Source organism: Chelonia mydas, chromosome 3 (genome assembly GCF_015237465.2).
Source record: "Chelonia mydas isolate rCheMyd1 chromosome 3, rCheMyd1.pri.v2, whole genome shotgun sequence".
Taxonomy (NCBI): Eukaryota; Metazoa; Chordata; order Testudines; family Cheloniidae; genus Chelonia; species Chelonia mydas.
Genome location: NC_057851.1, coordinates 23,834,288 through 23,853,241, shown reverse-complemented (window position 1 = coordinate 23,853,241; position 18,954 = coordinate 23,834,288). Strand labels below are relative to the sequence as shown.

Sequence of the window (18,954 nt, the reverse complement as noted above, 5' to 3'; positions counted from 1 at the left end):
ACTCAATTTAATGCTGGTTAAAATGCACTTTAAAATGAAGCATAGGAGGAATCAGTTCAGTATCTTCAGCAGAACAGTCAAGTGAACCTGCCTGGAGCCAAGCTTATTACACACAGATTTCTGAACAGTCTTACTCTGCACCCAGTTTAACTTAAGGCAATACACAGCTGCTACAATGAAAGTTTCCCACTGTTTAAGAAATAACGAAAGCCATATGATCAGTATTCAGCAGAGCATAAATAGTGAAGTACTTACATGTACAGAGCAAAGCAAAGTAGATTAAACACAGGACTGCAAAATTTGACTGTTGCAGACCACAGACAAAACAGAATGGTTAAATAAGGTAGTATGCAATATAAAGAAAACACCAGATTCTGAATAAGGGCACTACAAAATTACCTCAAAATTCAGAATTTCATTACTTAAGGTACCAAGTTTCATGGTCTAAAAACAAGTTACATTTTCTGTATTTTGATTTCAGAAAACAAAAAGATAGAAGCTCTTAAGGGTATGTTGAAGTTGTAAAGATTTATGGTTTCAATAAGGTAAGGATTTGGCCGTACCAGACATGTATTATTTAACTATTATGTAAAGGAACGTAGGGGAGATCCTGCACCTGTCGTTAGGGGTCTTCTGTTAAGTCATTTGGATACCAACAGCATGAACCCTACTTAAAGAAGTAGAGGTATTTTTGCCAAATCTTTGAGGTTAGGTAAGCTTGTCCAGTTGGTTTAAATTTAGTATAATAAAAAGGGGTAAGAGCATCTCCAAAAAGCAGTGAGATTCTGCAGAGGAAACCCTAGGAACAGCCACACTAAGGTTACGTTTGTGTGTTGGTGCTGTTATTTTAACTAACTACAAAGCAAACCTGAAGATGGGGATAAATTTGGACTCTAGCCAGCATGCATATCCTCTGCACAGAGCAGGGTAAAAATCTCATCTGCTAACAGATTTTTATTTAAAAGTTCGAAGTGACTAGTAGTGTTTTGGTTTTTAAATGAGAAACCTTTTTCAAAAGGCTGGCTGTACATAAAACATGCCCCAAAAGAGACCACTTACACAATACTGAGTCCCTCAAATTATTTTTAATACTAACAGTTTTTTTCCAGATAACACTTCTTACTTTCTAAATGTGGCTAGAATCCCTCCTACAGCCGGCTTCTTCTCTTCAACGCTTAGCCAATTGGCCGTAGCAATCATTCGCCATTTGGTCCGTTCCTGTGCAACAACAAAGGCTTGACAGCCTGAGTCCAACATCAGAACTGACTTGATGAACCCAAGTACTAGGGGGTCTGCTTCTGCCTCCACCCCACAGTTGGTGGAATTTTATCCCAGATGTTACAAGTTACCTGGAGAATGGCATTCACTGGAACGTCTTGTGGCATCCTTGCGACACGTCTGAAAAGCATAAGGTGTCGCCCGCTGACAATAGTCCCAGCAGTCTGTAGACTCAAACAAACAAACATCTGCATTACAGATGAAGTCATTCCACTTTATGCCCAGTATACGACATGGACATTTTGTGTGGAAAGTCTCCAGGTTTGTCCAGTCTGCGAAACATGGACACTGTGCCATGCACTCGAACAACAGTATGGGAAGGATACAGCTCAAATACATACTGAATTTGGTCATCATACTAAGATGAAGATGCTGATTCCATATCCATTGTAAACGGCCCATGGCAGATGCTGTGATGCCAATCCGATGGAGAAATTCCACGTGAGAATTGGAGGAGCTGGTAAGTACAGAACCCAGATAGCAAAAGCTAGAAACTGATTCTATGGTTTCGTTGTTCAAAGAGATTGGAGTCGCATGTCGACCTGGTCCTAGATTTTTCAGTTTTGTCTTTGACCACGAAACATGGAGACCTATCTTCGCTGACTCCTCTTCCATATGCTGGAGTGCCTCATGAAACCTGTCAGGGCTCTGTACTAAAAGAACAACGTCATCAGCGTAGTCAAGGTCTATGAGCGAGAGATCACCGATCTCAGTGGCTATGGACCTGACAGAATGCTGCATTATGAAATCCATTGCCTGACAAAAGAGTGCAGAGGCCAGAACACAATCCTGCCTAACACCAGACACTGATGTAAAAGGTGCTGACATCTAGTTCCCCAGACAAACATGTGCCCTTATAGAGTGAAATCATAAAACTGTCCTTCCAGGCAGTTAGCAGGGTTCCAGTTCTCCACACCAGACGAAAGATGGCCAGAAGTGATTCTGCTATAGAAGCAATAGCACATTTTAGCAGCTCTGAGGGGGTGCCATCAGCACTGGCTGCATGTCTGTTTTTCAGTTTAGAGATGGCACACTTCACTTCATCCAATGTTGATGCATCAGTACAAATGTCTGGATCTGGAACAGCAGTGACTGCCAGATCATCCAACTCTGAATAAGCAGCAGCTGGAAGATGGTTCAGGACGCTGTGATAATGTTCCACCCACCGTGAGAGACGGTCATCATCCGATTTACATGGGTGGCCTTGGCTGTCATTCAGGATGCAGTTTGTAGTGACTACATCCTGACCGCTGAGGTTGCAAATGGCACAGAATGCTGGCTTCAAGTCACCCCGGCTAAGCCAAATTCGACATCATCCGCCACTTGGTTATAATATGCCTCGCGATTGTGGAGCGTAAGGTGTTAAATTTTCGCTTCAGCTGATTATGAGTGTACTTATCACCTTGCTGCCAAGCTGCGGCCTTCAATTTAATTATCTAGAAGGCCTCCTCCAATAGCCATAGTCGGCATGCTGGATGCCTATAGCCAATCGTTTGAGAAGTCTAAAGATAAACCGGTCATAGGTTACCCCACAGCATCAATGGGAAGTTTGTGAATCACAATTTCCTGAAAAGTGTGATTTTAATACTCTTGAGTGGGGGTTGCTGCAATTCCATTTCTGGAGACACTGCTTTCCAGAAGCAACAATTCTGAAAATTAACCAGGGACACGGCAGACAGTATCTTTTTGAGTTTCCAGGTATATCACAGGGGTACTCAGCAGCTCCTTTTTACATTTCGTCAAAAGTGTTATTAGAGGTTTGCTATATTTTGTTAGATAATAAAAGTTAAAAGGTCCTGATCCTCAGCGAGTGTATATCAATCCACATATTGCAGTGATCAAAGGCAACAGTCTCTCTTTGGCACTTTGGGGAATATCTGGAATTTTAAGTACATCTTCTATCCTAGAAGCCTGGAAATTCTCAATCTCTGTTTAATAATAAAAATAACTAGTGTGCCCACCTCTATTGTATCTGAGCATCTGACTCCTCATTCTAATCACCTTGGATTGCTTCCAATACCAGAAGAGACTCTGGGCCAAATTGTCAGTTGCTGTAAATTGGCATAGGTCCACTAGCTTCAATGAAGATACGCCAATACAGAGCAGCTGACCGTGTGGCCTTCCATTGCCACTCATTAGGATGGCTGGTTGTTATGTGGGGATCTGGAGTGGACACTTGATCTCTTTGAGAAGCTAATGAGAATGTAAAATAAAATCACCAATTTTTAGGAGGTTGTATGTTTGCTACTGTTTATGAATAATGGGGCGGGGGTGACATCTACTTATGTTTTCACTTGTTTCAAAAACAGATTACTAAATGTAGACAATAGCAGTTAAAGAGGATTATCTAGTCTGAACTGTTTGTTAATATCAATTTGTTAAAGAACGTTTTTCCCCCTAAAGAAAAGGCACCAACCTCAAGATTTTTAAGATTTTAATTTCATAGTTAATACAATAGTTTCCCCTCGATTGTGATTAAAAGAAACAAAACAATGGCTCTTTAATCACCAGTGGTGTGATTTTCCAGTGGTTTACATAAATGGCTACACAAGGTACAAAGTGGGTATCAAATGCTGCCTATTTCAGAGATACTCAGACTAAGTGAGAGGCTCTTCAATGCATCTCCTGCGGCTATTTGCAGCATGTGATATTCAAACTCTGGGTGATTTTATTAACCGATCAGGATGCTTTTACTATGTTATTAACCAATTGTAAGTGATTAAAATAATAATACTTGGTCAGTCATTTTACTTTGAGAATTTTTATTATACACACACTAAATATATACTACTAAAGTAAATGAAACAATGAATTCACACTACTGTAGCTCTTTTGGGTAATGTTGATCATTAATTTGGCTCCTGAACCACAGAGGTCTGAGTATCATTGGCCTAGTCAAAAAAACATGCTTTAACCCACTTTGCATAAGTGTAAATGATTACACAGGGTTGCAAGGCAGCAAAGAATCTGGTCCCCACTGTGCAACGTATGTGCAATTTTTTGACAGTATACAAATATTCACACAATGGAAGGATTTTCTACAGCTGCCAATCTACAATCCCAGCTTTTTGCTACATATTTTCAAATTGCTGGTCTATTTTAGCTTAAAGTAGCCAAAACAACAATGCTATTGACAAAACTGTATGGTACGCTGTAAAATCCAAGTGATTCTTGAGCGATTGTGTGTGTAGTCACTGACACAGGATGGGAAAATGCTCTGGAAAGCTTTTCTTTTCAGCCCCAGGAGAAATGTTTCTGCAAGGTTTAGAAATGGGTTGGTGAAAGAGCTGGAATTTACCTCCCACCCTCTTTACACCCAGCTCCCCATCAGAATCTTCTCTCATCAAGGGAAAGAAAGAACAATTGGGGCCTCAGTTCAAAGTTGTTTAACAAAAAACAAAAAAATTCATCAGAACAACAAAATATATTTCAATTCTGCAGATGTTCATTGAAGATGTTACTATCAAATATTCCCAGGAAGAATTAAAGCTGTTCTTCACTTTACCAGTAATATGGCCTTTCTATTTTTAAAAAAATTGTTAAGAACTGAGATGCACAAAACCTGGGGGGGGGGGGAGGGGAAGGGAAGAGGAGTATAAAAAGACCTCAGATCTGAGTTACTTTAGACATTTTTACTAAAGTAGAAACATGAAATAGAATACAGCAAGCAATGTAACAGAATAAACTTCCTAAAGCGATTTTTAAAACATGCATTTTTTGCCTTGTGATTCTCTCCAGTGCAAATCATATGGTAGCGTTTTTCTCCTTTTATGGTCAAAAGAATAGAAGGAAGTCAGCACCACTACAAGAGCTGCTCCCTTCAGCACCGACATATGAAAAAAGGATGTTGTGAGCTGCTCTCCTATTCACTCATCCTTATCTCAGTGGAAAAAAAAAAAATAAGTGCATACACTGAAAGCACAAACGTAGAACACAAAAATCAACATTTTTGCTAATACATACGCAGTTACTTGTCACAAAATATATCATGGTTTCTGGGCTACACTTTAAAGAACTAAAAGATGCAGGACATTTATTTGTATTTGCCATATCACTAGTATATGAATTTATCTTTTGGAGTCAAATGTACTGACAATGATTCAGAACTGCAAGTAAAATACAAAACTGTGTAATACAGTATTTACTAGGCTACATTCCTATATGTGTTCTATAATGTTTTGGAGTCTACCTCCACATCCTCTTGTTGAACAAATGCAGCTCAACAAAAAAGGACCAGAAAAGAGACTAATAATGTAAGTTACAAAACTTTGGCCTTCTAGAAAACACTGTCAACCTCTTAAGGCTCCAAACTGTAGAAAGGCAAATGCCTTTCCACATTGTTGTAGCATGCCTTCAATGAGTGTTGTTGTTCTGCATTATTAACAAGCCAAAGTTCAGTTTGGGGCCTCAGTAACTCATACAACAATTAGGAAGCCTGGCCCAACTCATAAGATGATGCACCTGACATGCACACATTTGCATAACTACAGCTGCTTATACAGATTACTTCTAGGTCCAACCTACTCACCAGCCCCATAGGATGTCAGCTGCAGACTCAGATCCAAAATCCACCTGTTGTGACTCAGCTATTTTCACTTAATATTGTAACTAAGCTGTCTCTGCTTTCTTGGGCACTGATGCAGCAAACAAAGTTAATCAAGTGTAAGTGTTTGCAGGATCACAGGCCAAGTTAAGAACATGTGTAAGCATTTGAAATAACAGCCTTAAAACTAACTGAAAGAAATGCAAACTTTTAACAAGGGACACTGTTGGGTCAAATACGATTCAAAATGCAGGGTTATGTGACCATTTTTAAACAACTTGGTTTTGGGTTTTTTTGCGAGCCTATCACTGCTAGTACATGAGAACCTAAAAGTGAAATTTGTTAGAAAACTTACTAGTCTAATTTTTATAGCCATAGGATTTGCTCTTTGCATTTAGCAGCATAAATAGTGACAAGTGTTTTTAATTTTGTTTTGATAATCAAATATTATTTCAAACATAAGCAAGGAATATGCTTCTTAAAATGTGAATTTTAACCTGACAGTAACCCTTTGATTTATAAATAAAACAGATCATACTGAATAACTGCTTTCACAAAAGTATAAACATTTACTACAATTGTGGTGACTGCAAGGACTTGGCAGCCCACAGCGTTCTTCAGTAGCAGAACAAAAGGAATTTTTTTAGGTAGATTTACTTTAAGTTCAGTAAAAGACCTGTGCAACTATCTATGACATAATGAACAAATAAATAGTCCAATCCCAACCATGCTTGTCAAAATGTAACTAAATGGTTTTACACCCATTATATTAATGGATAAGCAACTAGCCACACACCTAAAACCTTTATGATCTGTTCACAAAACCTATACAATTAAAAGGAAAATATTCAAACCATGAGCCTCTCTACTCATAGAAAATTTAATCAGTTAATCAAACAATATAGCCTAAACTCACCTCAAGATCTGAAATCAACCAACATAAATGATTAAAAGCACACAACAGAAATTTTTTTTTAAAAAAAGAGGTAATATTTGATGCAACAATATAAAGGAAAAAGATAAAGAACCTCAAGACATATACCATATAGACACTAATCTGTTCAATACTGATCACACTAACAGGGGTTCTCAAATGGACTACCTTTGAGAGAGTCTCATGGACCCTGTTTTCCAATATCCCAGTCCTGATCTTATTTGTAATCACTAACTGTCCTTGTGGTAATTACGATTGTTTATATGGAAATGTAACATTAGGAAAGTATTTAGATATTGTTTACTGTGTTTGCTATGTTTGTTATTTTGTCCTTTTATTGGAGGGAAGTCACACTTTTTCCCCTTGCTACGTGCAACTATTTCTCTCCAAACTCATTGATTCTTCCTCCACTCCCTTGCAATACTAACCTGCCACACCCAGAACTATGTGCAGGAAGAAGGGGACTGCCACAAGAGAGTTATGTAGTGGTAGGGGTTGTTCCTGTCTCACTGAGAGCTCCTGAGACAATTGGTAGCTCCATTCTAGCTGGTAGATGACAGTTCCTGTCCCTGAAGCCTTGTCTACACTACAGAATTTCATACACACTCTCCAGCACAGATACAGTTGCACTGGTGATAGCAGCAGTACCAGCACTAGAGTAGACAGCGTCTGACATTTTCAGTACCATGTTGTGAAACCCAACTCTGAGACAGTGCTGAAAATGCCTAAGCATGGTCTATACTAGAGCTTACATCATTGATATTAAAGATGTAATGTAGATGAACATAAAACAGCTCCCATTTCCTCTTCTATGCAGGAGGAGCCTTGTCAAGGTTCCTCCCCCACTCTGAACGCTAAGGTACAGATGTGGGGACCTGCATGAAAAACCTCCTAAGCTTATCTTTACCAGCTTAGGTCAAAAAAGTTCCCCAAGGTACAAAATATTCCACCCTTTGTCCTGGGATTGGCCGCTACCACCACCAAACTAATACTGGTTACTGGGGAAGAGCTGTTTGGACGCGTCTTTCCCCCCAAAATACTTCCCAAAACCTTGCACCCCACTTCCTGGACAAGGTTTGGTAAAAAGCCTCACCAATTTGCCTAGATGACTACAGACCCAGACCCTTGGATCCTAAGAACAATGAACAACCCCCCCTTTCCTGGGAAATGTTGGATAAAAAGCCTCACCAATTTGCATAGGTGACCACAGACCCAAACCCTTGGATTTGAGAACAATGAAAAAGCATTCAGTTTTCTTACAAGAAGACTTTTAATAAAAATAGAAGTAAATAGAAATAAAGAAATCCCCTCTGTAAAATCAGGATGGTAGATACCTTACAAGGTAATTAGATTCAAAACATAGAGAACCCCTCTAGGCAAAACCTTAAGTTACAAAAAAGATAGACAGAAATAGTTATTCTATTCAGCACAGTTCTTTTCTCAGCCATTTAAAGAAATCATAATCTAACATGTACCTAGCTAGATTACTTACTAAAAGTTCTAAGACTCCATTCCTGGTCTATCCCCGGCAAAGGCAGCATAAAGACAGACACACAGACCCTTTGTTTCTCTCCCTCCTCCCAGCTTTTGAAAGTATCTTGTCTCCTCATTGGTCATTTTGGTCAGGTGCCAGCGAGGTTACCTTTAGCTTCTTAACCCTTTACAGGTGAGAGGAGTTTTCCTCTGGCCAGGAGGGATTTTAAAGGGGTTTACCCTTCCCTTTATATTTATGACAAGCCTCTACTGGAATCCGTTATGGTGGCTCTGCCTTGTTTCCAGCTGTTCCAGCCCTTCAGATCTGAAAACAAGGCTGAAGCAGCACAGAACGTCCTCTATGGAAACCACCAGCAGTCTACTCTACACCACAGTTTGAGAACTGCAGAACTACAAAATTACATAATAATGATACACTAATAGAGGAAATCAAGTTACACTGAAGGAGGGGATTATCAGGCTGAAGAAGCATTAGCCACTAATAGTTTCTAGAAATAATGACAACTCAGAAGAGAAACAATCCTAGCAATTTCAACTTCCAGATTTTATGTAAAGGATCCAATCTAGAAACAAGCCATTTAAATAAATAATATTAAATACTATGAGAAAATCCTTCCTCCCTGTTTCCAAGTCACTGATAACTCAAAAGAAAATGATCTTGAATGCTTATGCATCAATGTTCTAACAGACCACCAAATCGCAATAGGGAAAAGGCTAACCGCCACCTTATGCACCCTATCCATAATACATAGGAGAAAAGGTATGTGATCATGGGGGGCTTCAATTTAAATGATATATGTTGGAGGTCTCATGCTGCCAGTACTAAAATTTCTTCGGAACTTCTAAACATTACAGATTACAAATTTCCCAACTACAAAATTGTACTGCCAACATGGGGAAAAAAATGTATTAGTGTAGAACTTGTCCTAACAAGGAGATGATCACAGAACAAAAAATTAATGTTCGCTTAGGTACAAGTAATCATAATTTGGTATAAATCATATTTATAATGTACAAGCAGAATGAGTCCAACCCAGTAATTAATTTTTATATTTATTTATTTATTTTGCTTTAACAGGGCCAATTTCACAAAGCTGAAAACAATCATGAGCCGAATAGCTAGAAGGAAGAACTGACTCAGAACAATGTGAATGATAATTGGGAATCATTTAAGAACACCTTACTAGATTCCCAAAAAGCCACAATCCAATGATTAAGGAAGAAGACTGCGCTGGTTAAAAAACCAATCTGGCTTAGAGGGGAAGTGAAGACAGCTACAAAAAAATTAAAAATAATATATAACAAAAGAAAGGGAAAGCTCATTGTTAGGAATATAAACCAGAAGTTAGAAAATTATAGAAAACTGATTATGGAAGCCAAGGGACACAAGAAGAAGTCTATGACCAGCAGAGTTAAGGACAATAAGGAGGTTTTTAAAAATATATATATATATATATATATACATATATATATATATATATACATATATATATATATATATATATATTAGGAACAAGAGAAACCTGACAATAATATGGGTCCATAACAACACTACATTATTATTAATAATGCAAAAAAGGCAGAAGTGTTCAGTAAATATTTCTGTTCTCTATTTGAGGGAAAAGATGATGTAGTTTCATCATATAAGAAAAATACTCTTCATCCTACATCCTTCATCCTAGTACCTCTGGAGGATATTAAACAAAAGCTAATAAAGACACATTTTTAAAATCAGCAAGTCCAGATAACTTGCATCCAAGAATTTTAAGAGAGCTAGCTGAGGAAGTCATTGGAAGATTAATTATGATTTTCAAACAGATTTGGAGCACTGGAGAAGTTCCAGAAGACGGGAAGAAAGCTAATATTGTGTCAATTTTTATAAAGGGTAAATGGGATGACCTCGGTAATTATAGGCCCATCAGCCTGACATCAATCCCAGCAAGATAATAGGACTCAATTAATAAGAATTTAAGGAGAGTAATGGAATTAACGTAATCAACATGAGTTTATGGAAAAATAGATCTTGTCTAACTTGATAACTTTTTTGATGTAGCCAAAGGAACTAATGCCATCCTGGGATGCATGAACAGGAGAATCTGGAGTAGGAGTACAAAGGTTATTTTACCTCTGCATTTGGCTCTAGTACAACCACAGCCAGAATAATGTGTCAAGTTCTCATGCCCATAATTCAAGAAGGATGTTGATAAATTGGAGAGGGCTCGGAGACGAGCCATGAGAATGATTAAAGGATTAGAAAATATGCCTTATAGCAATTGAGCTCCTGGAGCATATCTATTTAACTTAACAAAGAGAAGGACAACAGGTAACTTGACTATAGACTATAAATATCTACATGAGAAATAAATATATAATAATGGGCTCTTCAGCCTAGCAGAGAAAGATATAATGCAATCCAAAGGCTTGTAGCTGCAAGCTAGACAAATTCAGACTGGAAATAAGGTGTAAATTTTTGACAGTGAGGGTAATTAACCACTGGAACAAATTACCTAGGTTCATATTCAATTCTGTATCACTGACAATTTTTCAATCAAGATTGGATGTTTTTCTAAAAGATATGTTCTAGGAATTATTTGGGAGAAGATCTGTGGCCTATGTTATACATGAGGTCCAACTAGATTATCATAATGGTCCCTTCTGGCCTTGGAGCCTATGTAACCTGTCCTCAGACATTTCCATTGCAATCTATTATTTCAAATAAAATCCACAGAAAATAATATATCAAAGGAAAAATTCAATCTTATTACTGTGCACACCTAGAAGACTTATAGGAACTGTTTCAACATAGTTCTGGAGTCCATTTATCTGAGACAGGCTAACCACCATGCTGGGACTGCTTCAGCCCTCAAAAACAGATTCTTCTGTATTAGAAGAAATGTCAGTAAGAGATTCAAGTTACTTGATCATCATCAAAAGACTAGCCAGTATCATCGGACTACACAAAACCCAGAATAGATTCTCCCTATCTTTGCACTACAGAATGGTAATCAACATATATAAAAAAAAAAAAAAGATGAAATCAGGAAGTGTATTTCAAGTTTCTCTTTCCCCCAAAAAGCCTTTGATTCAATCTATGCAGTGTTGTCGTAGCTGTGTTGGTCCAAGGATATCAGAGATACAAGGTGGGTGAGGCAATATATTTTATTGGACCAGTGCCAGTTGGTGAGAGAGACAAGCTTTTGAGCTTACACAGAGCTTTTCTTCAATGTGACAACCTAGATGGACCTTTGGGCTTCTGGAAAATGGAAATGATGGTGGATTAATTAGCATATTACCAATTCATTCTCTGTGAAACAAAATACTACATGTTCAAACACATGCCTTCAAGTGACACATAGGAGAAAGGACCATGGTATCAATCCAAACAGCCATGTTCAACCTACACATCAATGATTGAATTACACTGCTCAAACTGTGCTCTTACCCAGAGCTCTCACTAAAAACAAATTTCAAGGAAAAAAAAAAAAAAGAAGTCAGTTGATATACAAATGATCTTGTCATAATCTGGCCAAGTCTTGCCTTAGACTTACTGAAGCACAATGCCCCTACAAGGTAATCTAGAGAGAGAGAAAAAATGCCATGTTTTCCACAAAAAACTCCTACTAAGAAAACCTCCAAACCATGCATTACACATAAATTTGCTTCAAAATGAAAGCATCAGGGAACTACAGTATACCATGGACCTTCTATGTCCTAAAACGCCAATGTATGCCTACAATCCCCCCCTTAAGAACACTGAAACACCACAACAGTATAATGGATACTCCTGGGGGAATTCTGCACCAGTGCGCATGTGCAGAATTCATCTGTCCTGCAATATTTTTCCGCACAGAAAATACATTCTGCCCAAGAAGTGCTGCAGTTCCTTTCTGTCTTTTGCCCACCAGAAGTTGCTCTGGCATCGGAACAGCCAGCAGCATGAACTCAGCCAGCTGTTCTGGCACCACAGCGGCCTCTAGTTAGCAAAAGGAAGAACTGCAGCACTTCTGGGGCAGAATGTATTTTCTCTGGGCAAAAATAATCTGTGTGCGCACAGTTGCACAGAATTCTCCCAGGAGTAGAAGTTCATCACAGCACCTTGCCCATTGAGCCAGGTTACGACAGACAGAGTGGGGCACACAGGGCTGCTGTGGGAGGTCATGGACTGGGGTTCAGAATGGCTGGGGCGGGGGGGGGGGGGGAGAACACATTGGGGCATAGGCTCAGGAGCCTGTGGGGTGACAGCGTTGAGCCAGGGGCTGAATGGGAGTGGGAGTGCAAGGTCACATGGTGGGGGGGGGGCTGCAGGGACACATGGTAATAGGGGAGGAGGCTGCAGAGACCCATGGGGGTGTGGGAACTGGGGCACATGTGCCTGACTGAATGGGAGCGGCTTGGGCTCAGCCAGGGTCTGCATAGGGGAGGCTTCCCAACTCCCTCACAATCCCACCTCTCTCTCCCCCCCCAAAAAAACCTGTTCCATACTTCTCCCACCCCTACCCAACAACCCTCCAGGTTCACTCCAGGCTCCTTCTCCCTCTCTGAGGTCCTCCATTACCCCTGACTCCCCCAAGCCTTTGCACTGCTTCTGACAGGTGAAGGAAATACAGTTATGTATTGTAATTTAAATTACTCAAAAGTTCTGTATTAATGTGCCTAGTAAGAAATCTGTCAAAAAAAAATATTACTAGAAACTTTTTATTTGGTCGGTATTGTTATGAACATATTTGCTGAAAGATATTTTGAAATAAATTACCAAAATAATTGAAACCGGCATGATTATATTGTGTTATTTTGACAAATAAAATATGCAGAATTTTAAAATATATAAAAATTATATATATATATATATATATATATATATATATAAAAATAATTTTTAGGTGCAGAATTCCCCCAGGAGCAAATGGAGTAGGAAGGTTTATGAATGCAAAATCTAAGGCCCAATTAGGACTCATTAATTGACAAGTCACCACAGAGCGCTAGAGAACTAAACCCAGGAATCTGATAAACACACTCCACAACCTATACAATCAATCATTCTCATGCCACATCAATACTGTCCTCCAGATCAAAGTAGGACACGGGTGGCCAACCTGTGGCTCCAGAACCACATGTAGCTCTTCAGAAGTTAATATGCGGCTCCTTGTACAGGCACCGACTCTGAGGCTGGAGCTACAGGTGCCAACTTCTAATGTGCCAAGGGGTGCTCAGTGCTCAACCCCTGGCTCTGCCACAGGCCCTGTCCCCACTCCACCCCTTCCTGCGCCCTCCTCCAAGCCTGCCATGCCCTCGCTCCTTCCCCTTCCCGCCCCAGAGCCTCCTGCATGCCATGAAACAGCTGATCGGGAGGGAGGGAGGGGGAAGCGCTGATTGGCAGGGCTACCAGTGGGTGGGACTTTCTAGGAGCGGGGGTGGGGGTGGAAAGAGAGTTGATGAGAGGCTGCTGACATATTACTGTGGCTCTTTGGCAATGTACATTGGTAAATTCTGGCTCCTTCTCAGGCTCAGGTTGGCCACCCCTGAAGGAGGAATACATTCACAAACTGAGCCAATATTTATTCCCACAATAAAGTGCCACAACAAACAGGACTGCTGATAGTTTTGGGTAGAATGGCCTACAATACTAGCAGAATTGTACCGTAGACCAGTGGTTCTCAAACTTTCTTTTTGGCGGACCACTTGAAAATTTCTGAGGGTCTCAGCAGACCACTTAATGATCTTTCCAAATGTCGTTTGTACCACCAGTTAACTATTGTAAGCACTTTGGATAAAAGCTCTATATAGAGAGAAAAAAAACCTTTAACATTTTTTGGTCTACAAATAAAAGTGCACAACTCATATTTTAATATCAGTAATCTTATCTTTCTAATAAGACAGATGTGCCCTCTCTCCCCCGCTGAGGCAGCCCCCGAGCTGGGACTGGGAACGAGGCGGGGTCTCTCCCTCTCCCCCGTGCTGCGTCAGCCTCCAAGCTGGGGCTAGGAAGGATGGGGTCTCTCCCTCTTCCCCCCTCCCACACTGCAGCAGCCTTTGAGCTGGGGCTGGGAAGGAGGGGGTCTCTCCCCTGCCACGGCAGCCACAGAGCTGAGGCTGGGAAGGAGGGCTGTCTCTCCCCGGCAGCCACAGCCCTGCAGCTGGGGAAAGTCGCCTCTTTCTCTGGCCGCCGCAGCCCTACACATCCCACATTCCCTCCACCCCCTCTTCTCACCCCACTGCCCCCTCCCACCTATCCCTTATTCCCCCCAGGGCCACCACCTCCCCTTACATGTGCTTCTTCTCCATGGTCCAGGCCTCTAATTAGTGGAGCCACACCTGCACGGCTCCACTAATTAGGTGGGTGGCCCTTGATTCTTCTGTGTGCAACTGCCCAGGCGTGCACCTTAGAGGGAACTATCCGCGGACTACCTGAATGGAGCTCGCGGACCACTTGTGGTCCATGGACCACAGTTTGAGAATCTCTGCCATAGACAATTGCACACACACAAAAAGAAATCTCTCAAACATCTAGGGCTCAACCTGGCAAAGATTTATTGTGCACTTCACTTCAAGCACAGTGACTATTCCTATTGACTAAGGCCCCTAATCCTGCAAGCTGATTTGCATGGAGACACACAGAACTATAAACTAGGAGAGCGAACAAACAGTGAAATCCCAGAGAAATGACTGTAATCAATATAACTCAGGAGCAAAAGTTAGATAATCATACCTCAGCAGTTTCTAAAGTGCTTTACTGATTTGCATATTATTAAAGCAGTTTGTGAAATAAAACTGATTATTCATATGAATCTCACTGGGATTGACTGATATTTATTTAGGCTAAAATAAGAATTACCCCTGTTTTGGCCATTTCTAGAACTCAAAATTAACAAAACTTTACAAACAGTTAAAAACACCTGAATTGAGTATGAGTGTCCCCATAGTCAATCAGATATGGCCCCCAAAAAACTGTCCTATGTAAATAAATCATTTGTATTGTGGTAGCATCAAAAAACTCCAGTTAGGATTAGGCACTACACAAACATATAGAAAAATAAAAGCATGCTCTCCATTTTCACTGAAATGGAGGTCACTCAGTGGCTCGCAGTATTATGTCCTTCACCCTTTTCTATGGAAACTATTGTCTATCATAGTTTGAATTTTATAACTACAAATAAAAACCCAATAGCCTGCACCATACGTATAATTTCAGAGAAATTCCATTTTACCCCATTTTTCCTTAGCTTTTGGACTAGTTCAGTATAGAATATTTTAACTCACCCATTTCAAATTATTTTCTCTATTCACCATACCCAGGAATAAGAGTAAAACGGAATGAGTTTCATGAAATTTACTACTAGCAGAGTGTTAATAATGGGCCAAAACCATGACATGCAGTGAAGTCAGTAGAACTACATACATAGATAGCACTAGCAGGTTCTGGCCCCCAAATCCCCATATATTTACTATATGTTTTATTGTCCACTTGGGACATTAAAGTTAAGGGTTAACATTAGCATAATAAATTTATTTTCAGGATTTTAATATCAGATCATCAGAATTACAGCTAAATAATCTGATTAAGTTGTGAAAAGTGAAATCTTGTGATTTTGAATATTGCAAAACAGAAAAATATTAATTAGCAAATGAATGATCAAACTTTATGTATGTAGCAGAAAGGGAGTTTCTGAATGTAGTCTTAAAACGGTTTTAAAGAAGGCCACTAGCATTCTGCATCATGCCCAACACAAACAAATTAAATTAAAAGCTATTATTACAGGATATTCAGATATACATATAAATGTGACTGATAGGAGAGGACTAACCAGTCAGAAGTTATTCGTACATAAGCAAAAAAGGATTTCTATTTTAAGGTGGAAATTTTCATTCTAGTCTAAATGATTTTCACTGTTTAGCCCAGATACTTTGGAGATGTATTTTTAAACACTAATTTTAAACAACATGTTTTTTTGGGCCTGACAAAAGCAGAGCATATAAAGCAGTGTTATGAAGACATTCTAAACCTCAGCACACTGACCATAAAGAATCTCCCCAGCACTATGACAATTACAGCTACTCTGATGGCCATTACAGTGTCAATATTTGCCAACGGTTACTACGCAATGGTATCCAACTAATCCAACATCACTACAGTTTCCCCCTATGTGTTACCTTTATTTTTTCTTTTGACTAACAAGTACTGACTTTTTAATGGCTTCTAATGTTTCCATTTTTCTTTTTTTAAATTGAGGGTGGAAGGAAACAGGAATTCAAGAGTTACTACATAAAGGATACAAGAGGGTAGCATAAAAGGAAATTAAAATATGAAGTACTCAGAATGCAAAGAAATTAATAAGCAATCCTAAAACTCTTAGATATCGTTAGCTGCATTTAGGTACAATCTTATAAACCAGATGTGCTGCAGTAGTTAGGCAAAAATGTAATGTTTGGAAGAATTTTAGCCTTAACTGTTAGTTTCCACTTTTGTGGGTTTAAATCAAGCTCTTAATGTTACTCTCATGTAATCTGTAATTTTCTTTTATGCCCACGAACAAATTACAGTTTAGCCTTGGGAGGGTTAAGAAATTCCTGGTCTCTACAGGGTTTCATAGTTTTATTTATTTAAACTAAACATATGGGGAGTTAGGAAAGAAACTTTGTCATCACACAGAAATCATGTCTAAGAGAAAAATGATAAAACTGCTGGTGTACAAGTATTCTCTATACTTTACCAAAAAGGAAAATTTAATAACATCACACCTTACAGAACAGGCAAGGAATTAGCTTTATTTTTCTCCAGTCTTATGTGACAAATGCATTTCATTCCTCCAGGTAGGAGCTCACAGTGAAAATGAGGTTTAGATTATTATACATTTCTAACTAAGCAGATGGAGAGATGCTGGGAGAAGGGAAGGGGGAAAATAAAATAATAATAAATAATAATAATAAAAAAAACAGGACAACACAAAAATAAAAAAAGGGAAAAAAGTGCAAAGAAAGTCTTTCTAGTGCTTTATGGAACATACACACAATGTCAGTACATAAAACAGGAATGCTGAGAGCTTAGCATATTGAAAGCCAGATCAATAAAATAAAAGGAAGACTGCCTTAAAGCTAAATTAGAAAAATGAGTAAAATCAAGTGTGGTATCAGTTCAACATCAGATACATCACAATATGGAGAGGTGTTTAGGGATTCAACCAGGAGGGTGGAGTCAATGTTACAGAAGTCTTTTCCACCCATCCTCATAACTAACTTCAGTATTTTCATGTTTAGCCTAGGAAAAGCCTTCTCAAGACACCTTACAGTCAGATGTCACAGCAGCTAGAAGAAAAAGTTTTTTTCAGTATAACCTGAGAATGAATTAAAACCAGTAGTTGTACCAGAATGGAGTGTACTACAGGTATAAGAGGCAGTTTTTGGTTTAGTTTACGTTACTTGGAAAGAGGTTTAAGCTAAAAAAAGAAAAGCACCCTTATACCAGAATAGGAATGTCCTCATAGGGCTTAGACAGATAACTATCCCAATGTAACTGGTAAAACTTTCCTGCATTGGTGAGGCCTGAGCAGTCTCAATGATCACAGGGGGACAATAAAAACAAAGTACATTTTGTTTTTAAAAGAAAAGAGGATGAATGGAGTCTCAGCTTGGTACTGCCTCGCCTTATTTATAGGCAAATGGTGAGTTCAAAGCCTAAAATACATTTTGCAGTGTGCTGGATGCACAAACTATAATAAAGGGGGGAAAGGACACCAACACAGAGCCCAGTGGACATGAAGGACCCACTCCTTCAACCACCCAAATACGTGTGCGTTATTCCCTCCCCCCCTCCTCCACTTCTGCTTGCCTCATCCACCTGCTATAGTCTGAAATAACCGTGTCCACGCTTTGGGGATGTGACTGCCCACCTATTTGCTTAAGTGTCTGTGCGGTGCTAGCCCCGCAGGTGCTCCAGGAGAGCAGACCAGGCCCTGCGGCCCCCGCGTACGCGGGGAGGGGGAGCTGACTGGGCCCTGCAGCCCCCCGCCCCACCCCGAATGTACCGGGGGGAAAGACACGGGTTAGCCCCGCATTCCCCACCCAAAGCCCAGTGAAGTGGCGGGGGGGGAGGGGGAGGGTAGCAGCCCAGTACGCTGGTTACCACCCGCCTCCACAGCGAATGAGGTGGGGGGGAAGCCCGGAGCCAGCAGGACCCCCACCTCATTCGGGGGGGTGGGGGCAGCTCGTGGCGGGGGCAGCTCGCAGGGAAGAGTGCAGCCGTAGCCTGGTGTGCGCCCACATGTCCCAGCGCCCACCCGCACGGTCTCCCGGGCAACGCAAGCGGCGACGCGGGCCCAAGGCCACCTCTCCCCGCGCGGGGCGCAGGGACCTCGCCCGGACGCCGCCCCCTCACCCCTTACCTGAGCCGCGGTGCTCCGCCGGCAGCAAGGACCCGCACCAACGCCTCCCCCGCGCGCGACAGCAGCCCCAGCGCCCGCCCAGCCAAGGGGGCGCGGCACACACTGCTCCACCCTCTCCGCCGGGTGGCCTATCACAGCCTCCCAGCCGGCGATGGGCGGGCACTTCGCCCCGAGCCCCGCCTCCTCGCGCCTGACAGACGGGGCCGCGGGTTCCCACCTCCCCACTCACCGAGCTAACGGGCAGACACTGGGCACTGGGACCAACCAAACCCGGGGGGTGGGGGGTGAAGAACAGGCCCTGGGACCCTCCCCAAACCCAGCGTAAGGGA

At 40.9% G+C, this 18,954-nt stretch overlaps 2 protein-coding genes across 8 annotated transcripts in view; both read right to left on the bottom strand.

Annotated features, from left to right (window-relative positions):
* Nucleotides 1-18,727, bottom strand: part of CYRIA (CYFIP related Rac1 interactor A) — a 74,454-nt gene extending 55,727 nt beyond the window's left edge. For 6 of the 7 annotated variants that reach the window (XM_043542242.1, XM_043542244.1, XM_043542241.1 and 3 more), the window contains exon 1: nucleotides 18,626-18,727. The gene's annotated coding sequence lies outside the window, so the exon portion shown is untranslated. The remainder of the gene's footprint in view (nucleotides 1-18,625) is intronic. The other variant, XM_037894035.2, reaches the window with a different exon arrangement.
* LOC122464919 lies at nucleotides 519-3,493 on the bottom strand. Its single transcript, XM_043542246.1, has 2 exons — nucleotides 1,350-3,493; nucleotides 519-1,218 (listed from the first exon to the last, which is right to left on the bottom strand). The coding sequence occupies exons 1-2, from the start codon at nucleotides 2,104-2,106 to the stop codon at nucleotides 1,169-1,171; spliced, it is 807 nt and encodes a 268-aa protein (XP_043398181.1). The 5' UTR covers nucleotides 2,107-3,493; the 3' UTR covers nucleotides 519-1,168.
* Nucleotides 18,728-18,954: the final 227 nt, after the last annotated feature.